The sequence below is a fragment of the Borostomias antarcticus genome (assembly GCF_949987555.1).
Source record: "Borostomias antarcticus genome assembly, chromosome: 3".
NCBI classification, from domain to species: Eukaryota; Metazoa; Chordata; class Actinopteri; order Stomiiformes; family Stomiidae; genus Borostomias; species Borostomias antarcticus.
In genome coordinates, this window is record NC_140236.1 from 9,689,009 (window position 1) to 9,712,585 (window position 23,577).

General features: G+C 48.7%; 1 protein-coding gene across 2 annotated transcripts; it reads right to left on the reverse strand.

Moving 5' to 3' along the window:
- Window positions 1-1,000: 1,000 nt before the first annotated feature.
- On the reverse strand, window positions 1,001-22,101 carry kdm5c (lysine demethylase 5C). 2 transcript variants are annotated; one of them, XM_084436386.1, is made up of 29 exons: window positions 21,855-22,101; window positions 20,047-20,194; window positions 19,799-19,876; window positions 19,524-19,646; window positions 18,971-19,141; window positions 18,387-18,521; window positions 15,309-15,368; window positions 14,259-14,382; window positions 13,660-13,955; window positions 12,660-12,818; window positions 12,371-12,490; window positions 11,990-12,148; window positions 10,847-11,028; window positions 10,487-10,649; window positions 9,995-10,114; window positions 9,683-9,877; window positions 9,186-9,367; window positions 8,889-9,013; window positions 7,741-7,888; window positions 7,566-7,656; window positions 7,049-7,422; window positions 6,170-6,308; window positions 5,774-5,953; window positions 4,819-4,938; window positions 3,855-4,706; window positions 3,679-3,721; window positions 3,137-3,336; window positions 2,685-2,873; window positions 1,001-2,071 (listed from the first exon to the last, which is right to left on the reverse strand). In XM_084436386.1, the coding sequence occupies exons 2-29, from the start codon at window positions 20,188-20,190 to the stop codon at window positions 2,063-2,065; spliced, it is 4,881 nt and encodes a 1,626-aa protein (XP_084292512.1). In that variant the 5' UTR covers window positions 20,191-20,194; window positions 21,855-22,101; the 3' UTR covers window positions 1,001-2,062. The 2 variants fall into 2 exon arrangements, with proteins under 2 accessions (XP_084292512.1, XP_084292513.1); XM_084436387.1 differs by lacking the exon at window positions 15,309-15,368.
- Between the last annotated feature and the right edge of the window lie 1,476 nt (window positions 22,102-23,577).

The following is a 23,577-nucleotide window of genomic DNA, read 5'->3' on the forward strand; positions in this document are numbered from 1 at the left end:
AGAAAACATGCATCTTTATAAGCACACTGGGTACAGAGGTTTAAATACTTCTACACTACATTCACAAGAATGATAATTAAGATTGATAATGATAATAAAGAGTGATTAAAAAGCACATAAATTGAGGCACAGTGAGCTAAACAGAGCACCTGGATGCAGTTTTTGTGAATATGTGACTGTACTGAGCACAGGAGACCTGACCACTACATGCGCAGTCAGGAAGGCACAACATTTGAAAATTCTGCAGATAAAATAAAGTGACACCCAATTTCTAATTGCCACGGCAGATATGTCTTTCTGTCCCATAAAATATTTTATGTTGTGCCTTTCTGGACACCCCAGTCAACACTTGGGGGGGTCTTTTATGGCTTAAAGATGAACATCACTTCATCACTGGATGGAGTCCAGTGAGGTCAGATGGAGGTCTGTGTGAGAACATGCATCAACAGATCCATTGGTACGGACCCTCCCAGACCAGGCAGACAGTGAGGCACACCATAGGCAAGGTATTGTATACTGCTGGTGTATTCATGTTATTCCTGAGGTAAGAAGGAAATTAAAAGGTTTTGAAAGTGTCTCTTCAACATTTGATTACCTGCATGTTCAATAAATGTTAAGAACAGTTTTTCATATACGTAAAACATCAAATCTGTGTGAAATTGTGGATGTGAAAATGTGACTTTTTATGACCTTGTGAAAATTCATAGACTAGAACAACGTGCACTTGTTTGTCCAAAAATATGTGATGTCAATAAACGTTTTACAATGATAAAAGCTTTTCTAAATAAATTGTTCATGGAAACATTTCAGTGATGTGATCCTAAGTGTGTGTATTTACCATTCCATTACAACATGCTCCAAAGGGCATTGATACAAGTCATTATCATTATCAAATAAATATTAATACTAAAGAGAGAGAAAAGAGGACAGGAGTCAAGAAGTCCTAAAACAATTCTAAACCTTTATTATCTAACAAGAGTGAAAAGAAACAAAAGGCAACATTGAAATGAAACGTTTTATACACAAACTCGTGACAACTGCATGTCTGCAATATCAATACCAATAATAATAATAATAATAATATCCTTTTAACCCAGAGGAGACAAAGTAAATTGAGATAAAGTGAAATACAGTGAAGTTTAACTTTAGTTTGCAAGGAGAGAGAGACAGAGAGCGAGAGAGGGAGAGAGAGAGAGAAGAAAGAGGGTCCGACTGAAATAGCAGAGAGAATGAGTCAAGAGGAAGAAATCAAATACGCAAAACGAGAGGAGGAGGAGGAGGAGAGATGAGGAGGTACAGAGATGTATTTTGGGAAAGTAGCACCAAAAACATGAATGCCTGTTTTTCACACTTCCCAAAATAGTCTATGGATATATTCAAAATGCATGTCCTCTCAAAAAGCCTCGACAAACACAAGATTCAATACAAAAAAAAGTGTTACCACGGTGCTGTTGCGTAGGATCGGCTGTCAACCCTCCTGTCAAAACCTGCGCTGTACGGATTCACGGTCCATGAACAGATGAAAGGAAACCAAGAATTCTTGTCTAGCATCAGTAAGTGGGCGAGATCGACTGGGCCGCGCCGCCCTGCATTGGGACGGGCGGCGGTCGAACTCCCGTTTAATACAGCTGGGAACACATAGCATATTGACTGACCTCAGAGATGACTGGATCCCTAATTAAGACCAAGAGACTCTCTCTCCTATGACAATGCCAGCTCACACACTCCTAACACGTTCACTGGGAGAATGGAGGGAGGAGGGGAGGAAGGGGAGGAGGGAGAGAGAGAGCGAGAGAGAGAATGGGTAGGGCAGAATGGAAGGAGTGTATACGAAGGAGCTCAAAACTATCATCACATAGTTAGTGTTTGAAGGTGAAAGTGTGAGAGAGAGAGATGAGCAGGAGAGTAGGACACAGGGTGGGGGGAGATGGTGGGGGGGGTCCTGCATCTTTCACAACAATTTGACGCTGTCTTCTGGCCCAGAATTATCTGTCCATTCTTATTCTTCGGTGACATTTGACCATTCCTTTTCTCCAGAGCTCCTTCCCTCCCCACAAGCATATCACAAGATCTGAGAGAGAGAAGGAGAGAGGGGGTGTTAGAGGAGGAGAGGCTGGTCAAACATCATGAATAACTCTGAGACAACCACATATGAGGAGAGAGAGAGAGAGAGAGAGAGAGAGAGAGAGAGAGAGAGAGAGAGAGAGAAAGAGAGAGAAAGAGAGAGAGTGAGAGAGAGAGAGACAGAGAGAGAGAGAAAGAGAGTGAGTGAGTGAGAAAGAGAGAGAAAAGAGTGAATGAGTGAGAGAGAAAGAGGGAGAGAGTGCGTGAGTGAGAGAAAGAGAGAGAGTGAGTGAGTGTGTGAGAGAAAGAGAGAGAGAGAGAGAGAGAGAGAGGAAGAGAGAGAGAAAAGAGTGAATGAGTGAGTGAGTGATAGAGAGAAAGAGAGAGAGAAAGAGAGAGAGAGTGAGTGAGAAAGAGAGAGAAAGAGAGTGAGTGAGTGAGTGAGTGAGAGAAAAGAGTGAATGAGTGAGAGAGAGAGAGAGAGAGTGAGTGAGAGAAAGAGAGTGAGTGAGTGAGTGAGTGTGAGAGAGAGAGAGAGAGAGGAAGAGAGAGAGAGGAAGAGAGAGAGAGAGAGAGAGGAAGAGAGAGAGAGAGAGAGAGCGAGAGAGAGCGAGAGATACCTCAGGGTGGGTCTGGGCGGGTAGCTGAGGTGAGGGGCTGTGGTTGAGGGGGCGGGTTTTCTTGGACTCGGTGGCGTCCAGGGACCGGGGGCCTCCCTCGCCCGAGTCGCCCCGCTGGCTCTTCCTCTTCCTCTTCGAGTCCTTGGCCCGTCCTCCACGGCCCGCGCCCTTCTGCTCCTGGAGCTCGATCTGGCGCAGAGGAGGGAGGAGAGAGGGGTCAGACAACGCTGCTCGGACAGAGCTCAGCCTCACGCACATCTGCTGTTTAGGTCACTCAGACGTCGCTGGACATTTCAAAAGGCAACTGCTGCTTACAGCAAAGGATTCAGGGATGTTTATTTGTCATATGTACAGGACCTCTGGTACTCCAGCAGCCGTCACGGCCACGCGGGCTAATATGCTACCGTGCTAACGCGACGGACGCTGCCTCCTCCTCTCTCCTCGTCTCTCACCTGTATGAGCGTGTGCAGCGCGACGCGCGGCGGCGGGGAGTTGGCCTGCAGGACGCGGTGCAGGGCGCTGGTCTGGTCCAGGCTGACCTCCAGCAGGTCGCCCTCCAGCTGCAGCTCCTCCAGCTGGGACCTGGTGGCCGGGGACAGCTCCACCACGGGGCCCGGCAGCGAGGGCAGCAGGGCCAGCAGAGAGCCTACGCCTGGAGGGGGGGGGGGGGGGGGAGCATGGTGAAGAGCGCTGGTCTCGCATAGCCAGAGAAGAAAGGGCGGATGGAGAAAAGTCTGTCCGGACTTATTATTATTCGGGGATGTATTTCTTTAAACCAATCACAATCATCTTCCGCGGAGCGGCTGCTGGGTTGTCGTTTCACGTAGCCTCCGCTGATTGGCCGGCCACGTGAATCGGCGCCACTGATTGGGCAGTAATAAACGGATGACGAAACTTATCCCCAAAACCTACATCCGTTGAGTCAGACTAAGAACACAGGCCCGGCTGGACACTAGAACAGGGACCGGAGGAGCCGGTGACACCGGCCGCCTACCTGTAACATTTGTCTTCTTGCCGACACCGTTTTCGCATGCGTCCTGCAGGGAAACAAAACACAGAATTAGAAACGGAGCGAGGAGACCCGGCGCCACTGGTTCAATTCGCCTGCCTGGATGCTCATATTAATATGAGTTCCAGTGTGTGGAGGTGAAGCGCCTGCGTTAATGTTACCCGAGTGCCGTTAACCTCCTTGGCGGCTGCCGTCTTCTTCTTCTTCGGAGAGTCGTCCGTCAGATCGATCACCCCGTCCTCTCCTCCCTCGGAATCCGAAAGCACAATCACAGAGTTCCCTTTCTTCTCCTCGTCCTCCTTCTCCTCGTCCTTCTTCTCCTCCTCGTCCTCCTCCTTCTTCTTCTTCTGCGGCGGCGGCGGCTCACCCTCGCCGTCCCGCCTCTCCGCCCGCTCCTGCAGTGTCTGCAGCGCCGCCTTCAGCTCGGGCGTGTCCAGGGCCTTCTTGGCGCGCTCCTGCCAGGTGATGACACGCTCCGTCAGACACTGCAGGGCCTCGCCCTCGGGCAGGCGCACGGGTAGCCGCTGCAGCGCCACCAGCAGGGCCAGGATGGTCTCCAGGCGCGGGCGCCGCGAGCGCTGGCACCGCGGGCACAAGAAGCGCGAGTCCCAGTCCCACCAGCAGAGGAGGCTGTTGTTGTTGGCGGGCGGCCATCCAGAGGAGGCGTAGGCGGCGGCGGGCAAGAGGGAAGGGAAGGGGACGCAGCCGGCGTGGAACCAGTCTTTGCACAGGTGGCAGCGGAGCTGGGGGCCGCGGGGCGGCCCGCCGCACACGCACACCGGCTGGGGGGCGCCGCCTCCGCCACCGCTCCCGTTCTCCTTCAGAGAGTTCTCGGGGCGCGGCGCCACCCCCGGGGGCGTGGCCTCCAGCTCCATGGCGTCCTGGTCCCAGCAGCCGTTCTCCTTGTCCTCGCGGTCGGGCGGGCCCTCGGCGCCGGGCTTGGACAGGTTCAGCCTCTGGAGGCGCAGCAGGGCCTCCTTCTCCCGGTGCTCGCCCTCCTTGAAGGCCATCACCTGCACCGCGGGACACACCGTGGAAATGTGACACATAGCATGTATACACACACACACACACACACACACTATGTACTGAACGTTCAGACAAGAGCGTTCTCCGGTCACTCACGATGGCACCAGGGTCCCTCAGGTCATGGGCGGACAGGCCCAGGGTGTTGGTGTCCGAGTCCTCTAAGGGGTCGACCTCCTCTCCTCTTTGCTTCCTCTTCTCCACACAGGGACACAGCACCTGAGGGGCCGGGCCAACAAACGCACCTCAGAAATACCACAGAGCAGCTCGACCAAATATCTTTGACCTGCCAAGTTAGCCTCTACTGCAGACATCCCAGTGCTGTGTTCCTGAGTGTTGTGGATGTGTGCATGTATGTATTATTATACATATTTATTAGGGCTGGGTTTAAAAAATCGATTCATCGATACTGAATCGATTCTGAATCAAATGATTCAGAATCGATTCATGAATCCCAAAATCGATCTTTTATTTAATGAATTCATTAATAAATGAAGGAATGAATAGTTAATTAATTCATTCAATGATTCATTCATTCATTTTTGGAAATCAGTATCGATACCCAGCCCTAGTATTGATGTGTTGCATAACTTGGCAGTCATGTAATTAAGGTTACAGCTCAAAAAACTGGTTTTAGTAACACTAACCGAATCGATATTGAATCGAATCGAATCTAATTGAATCGTGATAATCAATTCTGAACCTTGTGAATCGCAATGGAATCGATTCTTGAAATTCTAATCGATACCCAGCCCTAATATTTATACAGACTGTATGTATGTATGTATATATTCTAGATTTTACTAAGTATATATTCCTTCTTCTCTTTTATATATATTCGCTACTTATTATATTCCATTTTCGAACCCATGCTGTACTTTCCTTCTGCTGAAACGCCCACATTTCCCCCCCACAGGGATTAATAAAGTTCATTGATTGATTGATTATCATTTATCTATCAACCAACAAATCAATCAATCAATCAAGTGTGCTGGTTCATCTCCAGCAGGCTATAACCCTCCCTCTCCCCCCCGGGCTCTGTGTGCTGACTGACCTCCAGCAGGCTGTGCTGGCTGCTCTTCTTCAGGAAGGTCTTGGAGGCCTTCTCTCTCCAGGAGTGGGCGCTGGCCACCTGCAGCTCCAGCTGCCGGAGCTCCTCCATGCAGACGGGCAGGTCCCTGCCGATGGCCACCAGCCCCTCCAGGTCGTCCAGACACGGGTAGTGCTCCCCATTCTACACACACACACGCGCACACACGCGAACACACACGCGCGCACACACACACACACGCGCGCACACAACACACAGCTGGTCAGCAGGAGACAGGCTGCACATTTTATAATTCAATCTGGGTATGTTATCGGAAGTCTGTCAGAGGAGTCTGCGATAAGCAGAGTGTCGGGTGTGGATGGTCTGGAGGAAGCAGTTGACATGGAGAAGGTTGTTTACCTGGATCTCCTCCAGGTCGGTGACCCAGGCCCGCGCCCGACTCAGGCAGCCCTGCAGAGAGAGGATGTTGGGCAGCTTGACCGGGATCAGCTGGGCCTCGTTCACTATGGCCTCCAGGGTGGAGAGAGGGTGCTTCTGCCTGCAGTGACACACCAGGAGCAGACAGGCTCAGAACAGGAAAGGAAACGGCTGACTAAATGAGTGAGTGTGTTAGCTAGGGGTGTGACAGAATATCGTGCCATGACATTTCGCAATGTTTATATAAAAACGTGACAATATGCATCGTCGACCAGCTCAGTGGCCTTGTGGTTAGAGTGTCCGCCCTGAGATTGGGAGGTTTGATCCCTGGCCACGTCATACCAAAGACTTTAAAAAGTGGCACCCAATGCCTCCCTGCTTGGCACTCAGCATCATGGGTTGGTTTGAGGGTGAGTCCCTGCAGCATACTAGCGTCATGTCCAGGGGGTGTACTTGTGCATCAAGCTGCCTCACGCTAATCAATCAATCAAAGCTTTATTTGTATAGCGCATTTCAAACCCAGAGGCAACACAATGCGCTTTACAGAGAACAAGGGAGGTGAGCATACGACCCACTCTCTACATATTCCAGAGGGAAGCAAAAAAAACAGTAATCACCCGGGGGCCAGATAAGTGAGCTGTAAAAATTCTTCCCTGACCCCTCTCAACAAGGCGATCGAGCAAGCTCCAGGAGTATGTTTGTCTACCGGCTAAGAACATGTATATCTACCTAAGGTATTATTATTATATCATTCACGTTTTGTTAACAATACTGTATTGATATTATGAACCCAAAGTCGTGTATTGCGAGCTGAATGTATCGTTGCAACCCTAGTGTTCCTGGTGCGCAAGTATGACTCACCGCTGCTCCAGGCAGATCTGGGCCTTCTCCTCCCAGCGCTCCGCGATGGTCAGCAGCTCCTGCAGCTCCGCCATGGCCGTCTCCACGGAGACGCTCTGCGGCACGTTGCAGCCCGCCTCCATCAGGTTCCTGAGCACGGCCAGGGTGACCTCGCCGCCCTCCGGCCCCAGCGCCCGCCGCACCTCGCCCAGCCAGCGGCCCTGCTCCTGCAGGCCCCGGAGCAGCTCGCACTCGGGGGCGTCCACCGGCAGGCCGGCCCCCTGCTCCAGCAGGGCCTGCAGCTGCTCGGCCGGGGGGGAGGCCCTCCGCCAGTCCCGGTCGCTGACCACGGCCTGGGCCTTCTGCTGGAACTCCTCCACCGTCCGCAGGATCGCCTGACGACACGAGAGGAGAGATGGACGACGAGTGAATCAGACTGGGATTACAACAGCCACGCAGAAAAGCATTCGAGTAGAAGCTGGTCACTGTCCACTGCGGGAGAGTGCAGCTAGGCGTGCCCGGCGCGGTCCGTCCTCACCTGCACCTCCTCCAGCCGGCTCATCACGCACGGCACATTCTGCATGGTCTCCACCAGGGTCTTCAACTCTGCTAGGGTCATCCGCCTCTCACTGAAACGCAACAGACCGTACGTCAGCGTTTGTGTCTGTCTGACTGCGCGTGTTAGCGGCTACTTGTGTGTGTGTGTGTGTTACCTGGTTTGAGAGTTGCTGAGGAGTTCAGTGCTGGTCTTCTGGCAGTGTTGAATGTCGGAGAAAACAGTTTTGAGTCTCTGGAGCAGCTCGTTGTCGGGGAACTTCTTCTCTGCGGCCTCCTGCCTCAGCACCTCCAGGTCCTCGATGCCTGCAGGTCAACAGATGACAACTTCACCAGCTGTTTTTTACCAAGATACATTTGTGCACACGACCTCTGATTGTACCACATATCTCAACGGCACACACACTGCACACATTGTACATATAAAACATCACTCATCTATCACACTCTGCATTGCACTGCACTCTATTCTAGTAATTTGAGTATTCCACTATTCGTCCGGTAGGTTGGTATTCAGAGTATTCGTTTTTTGTACCGATACACCGATACCAGCGGTTATATTGCATCTTGTATTTGCACTGTATTTTGTAATTGCATTTGCACCGTCATGTCTTTGCACCGTCATGTCTTTGCACCGTCCTGTCCTGTGATCTGTCCTATATCTTCTCCATCAGCGTATGCCATTATCCTAGTCAAATTCCTAGTATGTGTAAACCATATACTCCTCGTCTAGTATATAGGGCATTGATGGATTGATTTATTTTATTTATACCGTTTAAAATTATAGGGACAGTGCACATTAATCAACATTTTTGTAAGTGTGCCAGTTTTAGCCAACTTGGCTAATTTCCAACTGCAGTCCCTGGGCAGGTCTACGGGTGTGTGTCCACCGACAAGCTGTATTTTAGAGCAGGCGCTGTTTTCTTGTTGTTTACAATTGGTAATGAGCTCTAGGGCGCTATAAATACAGGAGCTGTGTTCCAAGAGCTTTTTAACGCTATAGCACCATGAGCTCTACGCTTTTTTTGCACTTGAAGAAAGATTGCTGAACTTTTGGGGCTAGAGCGCTGACGACGACAACAGTAGTTTTTTGACGAAACTGCAGAGACAGCGAACATTTGCACTAGTTAAGATATCTTAACTTGGTTAGTTAATCTACAGTGCAAAAACACGACACTCGTTGCTAACGTAGCTGTAAAACATCGGTAGCCTAGCCAGCTCTAAACTCTGGGCGCGCTCTACGCAGCTGTAAGCTTGGTGCTGTTCAGCTACATACAGCTCGTCGGTGGACACACAGCACACTCACCTATCTTGTTCCCCTCTTCCTGCTCCAGTGCTTCTTTCACTCTGTTGGCCCAGGAGTCGAAGGACTCGGCTCGAACCTTCAGCCGGTGCAACATCGACAACAGCTCGTCCAGAGTGTACCTGTACCTGTTAGACAGAGAGAGGAGAGAGCAGTGGGAGGAGTCAGCAGTGAAGAGAGTGAAAGGGAGAGTCAAAGTCCACACCGGGAGAGAGACAGAGACGGGGGGGGGGAGAGGGAGAGGGAGAGGGAGAGGGAGAGAGAGAGAGAGAGAGAGATAGGAGGCCGGCGTGAGTTCACCTGAGGTAGAGTTTGTCTGCAGGGCAGCTACAGAGGTCCTGGGTGTGGTAGAGGCAGACGAGACACTCGGGACAGTTCTGACAGGCCAGCGCAGACAGGAAGCACGTGGTCTTACACTTGTCGCACTGCCTCTCGTCGTCGGGAAGCAGCTCAAACGCCTCCCGTTCTGCCGTGGTGATGCCCTGTGAGACCAAGACGAACCAAAGCAGTGTCACATTTTAAATGCGTTATTTAAGTCCACAAATTCAAATGGGATTTAAAAGAAAGAAAAAAACAATCTACAGATATTTTGACACCATTGTGAATACAAACGTGCCGTCTCTCCCACACAGCCAAGAGTGGCTGATATGGAACAGAACTTTGCCGGCTGCCTGGCTTTTCTTCTGGAGAGGCCCACCATCCACCCGCCCACCCATCCACCCACCCATCCACCCACCCATCCACCCACCCCCACACGCCCTCTCCCCCGCCGCCCTCCACCTCCCCGGGTGTCTCACCCTCTCCAACAGTCCCTTGCGCAGCTTCCTCTCCTCCTGTACGATCCTGAACATCTCCTTGTGTGTGGCAGCGGCGAGGTTCAGATCCAGCTTCTCTGGGCAGGCGGCCATCTTGCAGGTGAGCTCCTCGTGGGAGAACACGCAGTACCTCCGCAGGCGCCGGTAGTGCTCGATACAGGAGTGGCCCGCTGGCAGCTGGCACCGTGGACGGGGGAGACGGGAGAGAGTACAACAGACGGATTATGCGAGATTCCAAGAAGCATTAGTCATACTGAGAGAATGTTACTAGGGACGAAAGAGGCGGGGCCTTACCCAGTCCGCAGTGCAGAAGTTCACGGCCTCGGCGAAGTTGTATCCCTGGTTGAAGCCGGCGTGATAGGCTCTAGGGAAAGTGATGACAAACTCACCCGCACACTGGTTCGTGCGCACAACCTGCAAACATGGCGACCCAGGAAAACCAGAAAACACGGCAACTATGGGTTACGGACTCGGGACACTACGACTGTTCCTAGAGTTTGGACTGAGCTGGGAAAGAAGGACTGATTCATTGAAATAGGATTACTATGGCTTCCCTGCATTTTTACTGTATGGCACTTTTGAGCTGATCTATTGTTTTTAATGTGAGTGTGTAGGCCACTGGATGAAATTGTTTGTACTGATGTCATTCTTGGCAAGGTCACTCTTGAAAAAGAGATTTTAATCTCTATGGGTCTAGACTAAAAAGGGAAAACAGAGTCTCAGTGTAGCAGTCCAATGCATGACACTGTGTGTGTGTGTGTATAAGTCTAAGTGTGTGTGACTGACCGGGACCCCGTGCGACATCAGGATGTTGGGGTTCATGATGGTGACCAGCTGGTGGAGGAGGTCTGGCTGGAACTCAAACAGCTCCGGGGTCAGCTTCTTCATCACCTCCTCCAGGCGCTCCGCCGCGAACGAGGGGACGCCGTACCATGTCTTGGGCTCGCCCCTGGACCAACACACACAGAGGGAAGGGGGGTAGGGGAGTTAGAAGACCTAATAACAACCCCACATCTGTCAAATTAAACAACCACATACATGGCTAATGCCACTGGTCTAGAAAACAACCCGAAACAAAAACTAACGATCACTGCGACGTGTGTTTCTACATGAGAAGACACTGACACGTAGTCCTGGGTGTCTCACCAGTGCAGGTAGTTGATAGAGTAGCTCCAGTGGTCCTCGATGTGCCAGCAGAAGGCTGAGAAGCACATGCCCACGTAGAGCCAGGGAACCTTCATGCCTGAGATGTCGGCGTTGATGTGGCACAACACCGACTGCTCCAGCACCGGCAGCACGTTCAGGTTCCAGCCGCTGCGGGCGTACTCCTGGCACACAGGACGCCAAACACAGAGGCGTCAGGGGGCTTTGAGTGCATGTTTTATGTTTATTATGTGCATTCTGACAAAAACAAGGAGGAGGAGATAAGGGAGGTGGAAGATAAAAAATATAGACGAACAGGGCTCGAAATCAACCTTTTTACTTAGTAGCACTGGTGCTCCCCACTTCATCAAACATGTCAAAATATTCAGATTGCGATACATTTCACAGGAGAGCATACTGAGACTGGTAAGATTACAACCCATGCTTCCCATCTCGGAAAAGCACATTAATCACAGTGTTTCCAATACATTTACGTATGCCCCATTGACTTCCATTGTAGCCCAGTGAGAGCCTGCATAAAAACGTCAGTTAGCTCAATACTGGAATGATCAGTGAAATTATGGTCTCTGTTTCAAGTTCATGGTAGACAGATCACAAATAGGGCCAAATGTCTAAAATGGCACACTACCCCTTTAAATAACAAACAGCCTTGAACATTTGAGGGCACATCAAGGCATTGTGACTAGGTAGTCAGGCCAAATGTGGGCTACTGTAGACTATAGCGGTTTTATGTCAATGAATGGAGAAGAGGCTCCACACTCCCATAGAGAAAACATTGTCTGTGTTCGATAACTTGAGCTTGGTAACTTGAGCTTGGGGCTAGATGCATTCGTGAAGTCGAGACCTTTGACCCAGTCCAAACCCTTGTTTCTGCGACCCTTCTAAGCCAATATATGACTGTTTAGGCGCTTAAGTCATGGGAGGAACACTTTTGTTTTCACCGCTACCTAGTTACACGCTGACACCGCACATGAGTGTGTAACTAGCGAATACAGAGAAAGGGTCGTCCGAATGGAAAAGAAGGTAGCACCGGAACAATTATGTGCACTCGCACAAATGACATCTCGGGAGCATACATGCAACCAAAATGGTCGCAATTCGGAGCCCTGATGACGGAGCTGGTACCTCTTCCTCTCGTGTGAGGTCTTTCTTGCCGTTGTCCATGGGGAAGCCGCTGCCAAACTCTTTGGAGTGAATGTCCGCCCCGTACTCCACCGTCACGTCCTCCTCTATGCTGCTGACCAGCCGCCAGAACTCCCTCTCCACCAGCTCTGTGGGAACCATCTACACACACGCACGCACACGCACACACAGGCACACACACACAGGCACACACACACAGGCACACACATACACGTACACACGCACAGGCACACACAAGCACACGCACAGTCGACCACATTAGATAAGACACGTTTCCATCAAGTCACATATAAACAACCATGTTTCATATCATTCGGCGTTAGATCAGGGCTGATCCCAGCCCTTTTGTGTAGGCGCACTCACATGGACAGGCATGTTGAAATAGTCCGCTTTGAAAGTGTCTGCCATCTCGCCAAAGCTCTGCAGGGTGTACTCCCGTGTGGCCTGCTCAAATCCGAAGGCCTCCGAAGGCCTCTTGCACTCCTGGAGAGAAGATCAATCGTAAAGGTACGTCAAAATAGTCAAGCGCGCATTCCTCCGCAAGACTACAGCAAGACTGGAGCATTTGTGCGTGAAAACGTTGTGTCGGTCGCGTGTGAATTTCCCTTGCAGGGATAGGTGAAGCTCAGCTATCTGTGCGTGGTGATCTCACCTCGGCCACACATTTGGGGCACCGCCAGTTTCCTTTCGGGGCCTCGGTGAGCGGCGGCAACAGGCAGAACGTGTGGTAGTTGTCGTCGCAGCCGTCGCACAGCAGCAGCTTCTCGTCCTCGTCCCCGCGGCCGCACATCCGGCACACAAACGAGTCCACCTGGGCCAGGGACAGAGCGGGGGCGGTGAGAGCCGGGCTCACGCTACAGAATATTTAACATACTAACCGGTTTCCCAAATCGGGCTGCGTCGCGCACACCAGGGGAATTTTAATAGGTCTTCTCGCTAATCCCAAACAAGCGCACCGGACAGAATTAGAAAATAACTGCTCATCGCAAACGACGGAATGTTAACATGCCCGAGTGAGCCACGAACCACTGGTCTCGCCGTCTCGCTTGTAGTGGCGTAATAATCTAAATATCAAGCGTTTAATATTATCGGGGTCCGCCCCAAAGAGTCTGCGAGCCGATCTGGAGGTTTAAGATTGGATCTGTATACCCCTCGCATCACAAGATCATCTGGGCCAAACCTCAGTACCGACCAACGTTGTCAGGAGGGGTGAATTGGGGAGAAATCGGCCCAAAAATCCTGCAGTGTGAGTCCGGCATAAGGCTAGCCACTTATCTGAGTGGAATCAAGCAGATAGAATTTTTGTAATACAAACTTAAGACGACAAAGAAAAAGGTATAGAGAAGGATACATGAGATGGTAAACGGCCGGCACTTACATAGCGACTTTTAACCTTACCAGACAAAGTGCTTTACAATGGCCTCTCATTCACACATTCACACACCAATGGTGGCAGCTGCCATGCAAGGCGCTCGCCTGCTTATTGGGAGCAATTTGGGGTTCAATGTCTGTGCCCAAGGACACTTCGCCATGCGGACAGGAGGAGTCGGGAATCGAACCGCCGACCCTACGGCCATATGACGACCCCGGTCTACTGCCTGAGCCACAGCCTCCCTAGCAGATGGGAGCACCTCCTCTCTTCTGCTACTTACAAACTGCGGGTTGCTGACGTTGTGCCTCAGTCTCATGGTCATCTTGGTGCAGGGCTCCTCCCCGTCCCCGTCCTCCTGCGCCCCCTCCTTCCCGTCTCCTCCCTCCTCCTCCTCCTTCTTCACCTGGACGTCAGAGGGAGGAAGAGGAGGAGGAGGAGCTGGCGAGGACGGTGTGGGCCCGTCCCCCTCCTTGGCGGGCACCTCCCCGGGCTCCTCCTCCTTGACGGGGGCGGCCGCAGCGGCGGCGGCGGCGGGGGCGTCGGGGTCTCGGACGGTCACCGTCTGTGGCAGCTCTTCTACGGGACAAAAGACGGAGCCGTCAACGTCTGAGCCGACCCGCCAGTTCTAAATGACTAGACGACAGGGTGGCTGCTAGATCCGGCTGTTTTCAATTACAGTTCTTAAAAAAAGCCCGCTGGGTTTAGACCCGGGCCGTCTAAAGAAAAAACTCACATCTGAATTAATTAGAGCAAAGATTTTTGAATTTGCACTTAAGTTTACTGAAATAAAAACCAGCATGAAGCCCTGTGGGGGAGGCTTGTTTACCCAGCCTGTGGATGGAGGAACCTGAGACAGACTGAGAACAGCGAGCCTACTACCTTTCTTCCTGAGGCCCTTGTATCTGGGCACCAGGCCCAGCCCCATCATCTTGGGCCCTGCGCCGTAGATCTGCAGCTTCTTCAACTCTGGGTTCTTCTCTATGTCCTCCTCTGTGGGGTCAGGCTGGGGGGGGGGGGGGGGGGAGAGGTCAGAGGTCAATACGAGGAGGACACGGATGGCGGGGTGGGGAACATCTGTCAAGCACACAAGAGGGAACCATGAAGCTGAAGGGAGAACACAGTGTGAGAGACGGGCCAAGAGGCACCAAGACGTGGTGAACAGAGAAGCCAACGGTTCTCTGTTGTGTATGAAAAGGTTAAGGTTAGGACCCACCACCACAATGAAAGAGAAGAAGCACCACCAATCACACACACACACGTGCGCGCCAACTTACCGTTTGAGCAAATACCAATTTGGGTACAGTATTTGTAGAATACTGAATTCAGGGACAGCGTGACCTTTGTATAGCTTATGCATGTTCTGCTCTGAATGCGTTGAATGTCAAAACAAAAATCGACCCGTTTCGTACAGTGAGATATGCACTTCAATAGAACACATGCAGCCACATGACAGCACTGCAGAGGCCAGGGACCAGGAGCAACTTTGGGAGCAGGCTTGTCAGCTCACACACAGGCCGCCTGGCAGTAAAGCCAGCCAAGCAGACTAGTACACCCAGACTGGTAGAGGGAGAGAGAGGAGGGAGAGAGAGAGAGAGAGAATGCAAGCGTGTGTGTGAGTGTGTGAGAGAGAGAAACAGACAAGACAGTGATTACATAAAGATGGATGAGCTTGACGCGTTGGTACAAAACGACAGGCTGAAACCAACCAGCGACACGCCGTCAGATGTGGTTAACAGACGTTGTTAACAGGTCAGCAACAGTATGCCAGGATAAGACTACGGGGGGCTACTAAGACTAAGGATAAGACGAGGCATCCGCCATGAGTAGGGAAGGCAGAGGGCAGAAGCAGAGGCAGCTGGAGGGACGCCGAAAGCGGGAGAGCGAGCATCGAGAGGGAGAGAGAGAGAGAGAGAGAGAGAGAGGCAGTACCGCAGAGATGTGTTGAGAGCCAGTGGTGAGAGGAGTTTGGGGGGTCAGATCCTCTGGACCCTGCATGGGGAGACAACAGCAACAATGGACTAAGACAGGAGGAGGAGGGGGGGGACGGGGCTGGGGGAGGAGATATACAGTCATTGAAGGGGGGGGGGGGGCAGGAGAGGAATAGGTGGGCGGTACAGGGAAGAGATCACCTAGACGTGTGTGTGTGTGATTATACTTTAGCCTAGTTGAGAGGGCAGAGGGAACTGACGGGAGGCTCTCAACACCTACATGGTCATTCTTGTCAGATACATTTGTGCTCATTTTGATAACAGTACTAGTACCGCATAGCTACTGCGCCTGCCTACTGCTGAGCCCTTGGTGAATGCGTCACTGGTTAAAGGATGCGAGCACAAAATAGAACGACAAAGGAAGTGATGCATACTTGGGAGCTGAAAGCACAGCCTTATCATCAGATCGATTATGACTCATCTGATGACATCTCGGGGAAAAAGGCTATTCATATCTCTCAAAGTCATCTAGCAAACAGATTTAATGGGGACGAAAATCAAAAATCCCAACACAAACTTCAACTGAATGGTGCACAGGCGCTTATGTATGGGTGAAGTACACAGGGTTAGCGCAACTTCTATGGGTGGGTGACGTCTATGGTGGCGATGGCAACAAAATGAACGATGGATATGTAGAGAGCATGAGAGAATGTGAGAGAAAGATAAGAGGTATGTGGCGTGTGTGTGTGTGTATAGTAGGTCTATATCATTTGAATTAATATAAAGGTAAACTATCTGAATTGTATGAGTATTCTGGGTGTGGAGTGTGTGTGTCTGTCTGACAGGCGTTGGGAGGGGAGGGGAGAGGGGGAGCAGGAGAGAGATGAGGCAGATGACAGTAGCAGCAGACAGATGCGTCGTAGCGGCGTGGCAGCACACAGAGCAAAGAAGGCTGGGGCGTGTTCTGAAGGCATCATCACATCCTCTGGGTCTCTCGCTGCTTGGCGTGTTAAGAGGTGGAACTCACAGGGTTCAATTCATTTGGATTAGTTAAGTTACCCATTTGTGATTAGGACATTCAATTGGAGACCGCAATATTATAACTAGAAAGGGTGCTCAGAGAGGTGTAAGTCAGTTGAAATGGTTCAAATCCCACATCAGTATGTAATAGCTTACCACAGGATCCAGGCAATACATTTTTATTTTTCCTAATAGTGAATGAGAATCTGATATTATTTTGTTTTACATGCATAGAAATATGTTTGCTTAAACAGCAAATAAATAAAGTTGATATCTATCTATCTAGAGCTGATTTGACTCCTCATGGTAATGAAGAAAAAAGATCTTGGTCTGGATTAGAACCCAGGTCTACAGATTACTACTGTAAGGGCTTAACCATTCAGCCACCAGGCAGTGCATAAAGATGAAGGGAAATGGTCCAAGTGTAACACAGTGCGCATCACGTCCCACGTCGACTTACGCCATTCATCCATTCATAAATAGTGACTGCATGACGACAATGACAGTGATTTCTGGGTAAAACAGAAGCTCTTGCAGCGGAGGTTGAAGCGAGACTGGAGTGGTGGCTGAATGACAAGGCGTCGGTCTCGTAAACTGAAGATCACAGGTTCAATCCCAATCCGTTACTGTGATAACAATATTAGTCGAAAACTGCATCAGTTCAAACGCAATTTGTCCTACGGTTCACCTTATTATTAATGAGTGTCATAACAGGCAAGTATTGTGTAAATCGTTTGGCTAGGCTAAATGATTAGGCCTATCCTAATTGTTCATTACGAGCAGACATAGACCTGTAGTCCTGTGTGTTGGTGACGCGGCTTTGTAGCCTATTCCTAATTAAACCCAGTGGTTTATTCTAATTCCTTGTGATCATTGCCTCACACATGAACAAACCAATTCTAAATATAGTTCAATAATTACAGATCCGATTACAGATCCAAATATTATTCCCGATTACACTACTGTACAACATAACTGAGGGGTTATTTTGCAAAAACAGACTCTGTAGGCCTGTTATCCTAAATCATGCCCATTAGAGGGAAGGAGAGTGGGGTTTAAAATAGTAGGCCTGCATTCATCTCTTGATGGTGATATAACATTAATCAAAAGAATAACAACATGCGGGACACGGACAGACGCTAATATTATATTCAATAGCACAGCACAGTCAAACTTTTCAAAACAAGCTGTCTCCGCTTCTGCGTCAGAATTGCTGACAAACGCCACACATCCTCATATTCAAGTTGCATCATATTCAGGGAGCTAGCCTATAATTGGTAGTCCTATAAGGGAGAGGTAATGTGAATTTATTTTACACAAGGTATAGGGCCTATGAATTTCACAGCTTCTCCAGTTTCATCCTTCTGCGGAATGGCAGTTTGTAATTTCTCCAGAAATGTACTTACGCGTGGGTCAGAGTGCGTGTGGAGAAGCACACATTTTCTGACGTTCTCACGTCAAGTTTATTTTTTATAAACACTGAAGGTTGCTTAGAAAGTGCCGTAGGCACACTTTTGTACTTACGCAGCGTTTATAAATGAGGCCCCTGGCCACCTGAAAGTTCCAAGTGAGGGTTGGTCCCAATGTCAGGATCAGGCCACTCCCAGTGAACATAAAACACAATTGGCTGCGACTTAAAGCAAACCTGAATTTATGATGAATGTTTTTTGCCACAATGTTTCCTGTGGCTGGGCTGCACATTTCTGTCCATAACAGAATTGTTTATTTCTGTTCTACAACTATCTATCTAACAAACATAATTCTCAGTGAGAAATGTTCCATTTCCACTTTAAGCAGATGTCTCTTCTCTAGCTGTAGTTCATCTGCGTTTCTAGTCTCACTTCCAGGTTTCACAAGCTAGATGATGCGGCAAATAGATAGATGCAGTAAATTTTACTACTGTATGGTCGCCACGGTTTTATAACCACAAGAAGAAACCCTAGAGGAAGATATCTGGTTACATGTTAAATCTCAAAACGGGCGAGAGCTACACACATGGGGTTCTACGGTTACAGGGCGGAGTTTGGGTCAAGTCATCGTTCATGGTGCTGCCACTCACATCTGGCTGGAGGCGATTGGCTCTGCGTCCGTAGCTGCTAATCTTGGAGGGCAGGACTGACTGGCGCAGCGGGATGGAGTGGGGCTTGTACTCTCGATCCACCTCCTCACTGTCGTACAGCTTTGGCTTGGACTGCTGCGCACAACGAAACGCAGGGTTACACATTCCTCTCACATTCCCAGCTCTATACACCTGATCCACAAAGAAACAACAGCAAAAAACAGGCTTTTGATCAAAAACATTCTGATTTTTTTGTCTCCCATCCAAGTACTAGCCAGGCTAGATCAGTGCTCAGGGTGGTGTGGTCGTAAGATTCACAGTGATTCAAATGTGAAACTTGGCTTTATCACTAGATTATACTTAGTCACTTGTTTAGAGGGGAGATGCGCTTGTGAGTTCTGGCGAGTAGTGGTACACTGACTACCTACGTTAAATGCAATTATTGTTCTTTCAATAAAAGCGTCTGCTATGCGACTGTAGTGTGAATGTAATGAATCAAAAGTTTGGTGACCGCCAGCTGTGCCCTGACCGATCACCTCTGTGAGCGTCAGAGAGAGAGGGCGAGTGACGGACTGTGGAGTTACCGGCAGGCTGGCACCGGAGTGGAACACTTCGAAGGGGTAGACGATCCTCTCGTAATGCACGCGCAGGAGGGAGCCGATGTTCCTGCCCGGGGGGTAGCCGAGCTTCTGGGCCACGCGAGCCCAGCGACGCTCCTTGCTCACTGCCTCAAAGCCCCCTTCCTCTGTCACGACCTACAACACAGAAAACACTCAAGTCACCCCGACGGAGGCCTGCCTGCTGCAACGCACATGTGCGTTTTTAAGATTTGCTTTGCATTAGCCATGTAATAAAGGCTTATTAACTTTTCCACTACAAGAGTGCCTTGGCCGTCTTTATTTGTATCCAAGTCTTCACTCTTGGACCAAAGGGCACGGTTTGGATTTTGACCTACTCCACCAAGGGCATGCCCCACTCTCTCACGTTTTTTTTTCTACAGAAACATACTTAGACTGACTAGGGTTTAATTGAGTAAGTGCGATATTTCAACATGCGGTATATTTTCTGAGTGAATATGTCAGCTGTCACAAGCCAGACATGCGTCACGGGTTTGAGAAGAAAGTAACATTGTGTAACCTTGGAGAGGCTGAAGAGGTCCAAGATTCGCCGTTCAATGTTAGGGATCTTCAAGGAGGATCCCTGGATCTCCCAGAACTTGGCGATCCGGTCCAAGTAGTTCAGCTTGACTCTTGTCTCCGCCTGAGGGCCGTCAGTAGGGAGGGACATGATCAGAATGGACTGAAAACAGAGGAGTCTTCCACACTCATCATCTGTCAGTCAGTAGTAGTACTCCCATCAGGACGAGCAGGAGAGGGACAAGCAAGAAAGAGACAAGTAGGAGAGAGACAAACCTCCAGCTCGTTCAGCCGCTGTATACGGGGCGTGAAGCGGAAGTTATCCACCTCCACGGCGAAGGGTGGCTGCCAGTCCTGTTAGGAAGACAGTAACCACTTCATCCTGCATTCATTTAAACACTTCTTGATAAAAAACAACACACACAACATCAAACTTCAGAACAAGGTACAATGCAATTAGCCACAGGTTTATGTAAAAAAAAAAGGTGTGTTGTGTTAAGTGTTTATTTGAGAGAGCGGTTTACAGAAGGCGGGCGAATCTTGCAGATCCCGGACTTCTCTGCTATTGGACGGATCTTGGCGATGTAACCCAGGGGATCCTGAAACTCCTCCCATGACGGCTCAAACACGGGGCACTCCGGCGGAGGCACGAACTCTTCCCCCTCCATCACCCTGGCAACAATAATGACAAAAAGGTTGACTAACAAACTTATTAATGTATAGTATGAGCACTCTCTTCTTAGCTTTAATTTTTTAAATTTTATTTTGCAGTCAATGCTATAGCATAAGCATATATGTTTTAGTAAAACATGGATAGGTGGAGCCTACGCATAAAAATGTACTCGTATAAAGGTTCAAGAAGAATCATATTCTTATTTCCAATTTCATCTCCATGAAAAGTGTGTACATGAACAAGTCAAAAGCTAGAGAAAAAAACAATATCTCCTGCCCCCCTGTGCAGATCCATCCAATTCAAGATGGCTACATTTTTTTTGTTTGCTCAAGCCAGAACAATTCTCTCTTGGCTGAAAATAAACTCTTTGAACAACTACTGCATCAAGAGATAATTTCATCCCTTAGTTGAGTAATGTTCCTGGGTCTTATCATTTTTCTTAAATAGAAATGACTTAAACGCTGCAGTTTATATGATAAAATCATCAAATTCCAGACCTGGGTTAACCCAATGTGGGAGGAGTGTAGGTCGGTCCTTTTTCATGCCCCCTCCCCCACACTACAGACAATAAACAAACCTTTTATCCACTCTAGCTAGCTACAAACTTGAACTTAAGATCTATGATGACTCATCTCTACAAAAGGTATCCACCAGGCACTAGTTGGGCATCACCTCATCACACAAAACCATGCGAAAACTATATAATTCACATCTGAGATCAATAACTCTGCTCTGTTGAAGTTTGTTTGATACAGCTTAAATTCTACCAAGCTAACTGTGGTCACGGCCTCCCTGCTACAGACAGACATATACCAACAAACACCGGCATTGAGCAGATGGTTGGTGTTTCACTCAAATCTGATTCTCAAATTAACCCCTCGGTCCACATTGGCATAGGAAATCGTTTCCACATTTCCACGTAGCTAATACTGCTACAAGCAAACCTGTGCGAACTGCAGACAACTGAAATAAACGTACTAGATATTATATTGCCATCTTACGTTGTACTGGCAGGCACTAGCTAGTTAACTAGTTACAAAACAGGGCTTGCTTGTAGAATAACGTCACCAGCAGCAGTAATAGTTTAGCCAGTAGTCGCAGACGAAATAAATCAACCCCAAACTGGCGAGCCTCTTCTCTTGAACAGATACACTTATTTTGCTAACGTCAGACTATCTGGCTAGTTGGCATAATTAACACGATTGGTAGCTAGCCAGCTAAAGCCTCGCAGAGATTCATTGGATAGATTTGACATCTTCGTAGCAGTCTAAGTGGACCTGTTACTAAAGTTATCTGACGTAACGTAGAAATGACATAATCTGAGCGTTTTGGTATCTTGGATTTTGAAAGCCCGAGTGGTCTTTTGTTAGGTCTGGGTCACGACAAGGGTGGATGCAGCTAGCTAGCCTAGCAGCACGGCCTCCACTCTCAGACAACCCCATCCCAGCACTTCCGCTCGCTCGGGCTAGCGGACAGTAAATGCAAACTTTTCGAACAACACACGCTGAAGCTAGCAAACAACTACCCCAGGTCAAATAATGAGGGATGCTAGAAAACGTAGCTGCACATTTTGTTTCAATTCACTCCAGACATACACACTTCCTTGTCCACTACGACTAGCTAGCGACTAGCTCAGCTAGCTGCTGTCCCCTGGCTTACCTCGGTCTGTTGTTGTTTGATAGCGAGCTAGCTAGTAGGCTTGCTTGGTCCAGTTAGCTAGCACTAGCAGGCTAGCTAGCGTTACCCGAAGAAGTTGGCCGTTTTCAGCCTCTTTTACAAGTGTACTCCGTTCCGTTTATTGTTTAACTGAAAAACATCCACTTCGGAGAGTCATTTGGATGTTAACGAGTGTGGCTGAGATAATTAGTTGTGTCACCATCGAATGAATTTGTGACCAACATCACTATCCCCCGTTCATCCTGTCTAAACTAAACGCCATCTTAGTTTCATCACAGCCGAAGCACAGCCTCAAGTCTCTCACGTAGGCACCCCGCTAGCAATTAGCCACTGAGAGCTAGCACTACTACGCCAACATTAAATAAGGTTCACACGTTTTGTAACCACGGTCATTCGGTTATCAACGGGGTGGGTTAATATTGCATTCGATTTAAGATTTTTAGCCCACGTAACATACGTTTCTGAAAAGATTTTCGACTTCTTTATCTAGGATTTATTCATAATAATATAATCTACCAATTAATTAGTGTGTATGTGCTATCCCATCTTAGATAACTCGATTACGATTCTGGGCCAAGAGTTCTGGCGATTGATGGGGTAAAAATCACGTGGACACTTTAGTACAAAGTGGTCATTAATCCTTTCGTTCGTAACAAAATAGTCCGTATTGTCTCCAAACCCATTGATGACCCATATAATATGAATGGATATAGCCTTTTCTGTTCTTCTTTTTTTTTCTTTTTTTGTAAATGTAGACCTACATATAAATGTAAGACAAATAAACCACTCAAGATTTCACTGCAAGGACACTTTTTAATATATCAGAAGCAATAAATATTCACATCTCTATTCTTTCAGTACACTTAGGCTAGTACATACAAATAAAATTCTTAAGATCATACTTATTGTATGTTTAAAATAATATCAACAAGTGTTCTAACATACAAACACATGTGCATCATTGCACTCTCGCCATCAGTCTAAAATAAAAAATAAATCAATTTTAAATTGGAGCATCAATCCCCCCCCCACACACACATACACTCATACACACACACACACACACACACACACACACACACACCCACACACACACACACACACACACACACACACACACACACACACACTTGACACTCATACGCACACCTGAATAACAGAATAGGATTAATTAATCCTGTAGACATTATGTATTTGTGTAGTAGGCTATGTACATTCAGGTTTATACAGTACAATCCATTCAATAAGTGCAGATATATTCATGCAAAAGGGTCAAAAAAGGGACGCCACAGAGGAAAAGCCAACAAATATAAAAGCTTCCTACATCCCCAATTCCAGAAATCCTCACTCCTATATTTTATTCAGCGTGCATTTGTTTCTCTGTCCTCCACCAAGCCTAGCTAAAACTCTTCACCCTGAAACACTCTCCCCTCTTCAGCCAGTCCCTACACATTCAGCCTCTAACAGCACTGGACCTAATTCACCACTTTTTAGTTACAGCCCAAAAAGGGCAGAACTGAGAGAGTTTTGGGTAGTAAGAGAAGAAAACAGAGGACAGTAGCAGCTGGGAGAGAAGCAGGGAGTTTGTTCTCATTCCAAGATGGCCAGTGAGTTTACAGAGGTGTAGTAGGCCACGGAAGGGGGGATATCTGGGATTAACAGGGGGAGTGGGAGAATAAAATAAGTCCAACTCTGACTTAAGAAA

Coding starts and splice junctions, on each gene's coding strand:
- kdm5c (XM_084436386.1), bottom strand. CDS start 20,190: ATGGAGGGGGAAGAGTTCGTGCCTCCGCCGGAGTGCCCCGTGTTTGAG. Junction 7,889..8,888: donor GGAAGAGGGGAACAAGATAG/GTGAGTGTGCTG, acceptor GTTGACCTGCAG/GCATCGAGGACCTGGAGGTG. Junction 5,954..6,169: donor CCGACCTGGAGGAGATCCAG/GTAAACAACCTT, acceptor GTGTGTGTGTAG/AATGGGGAGCACTACCCGTG.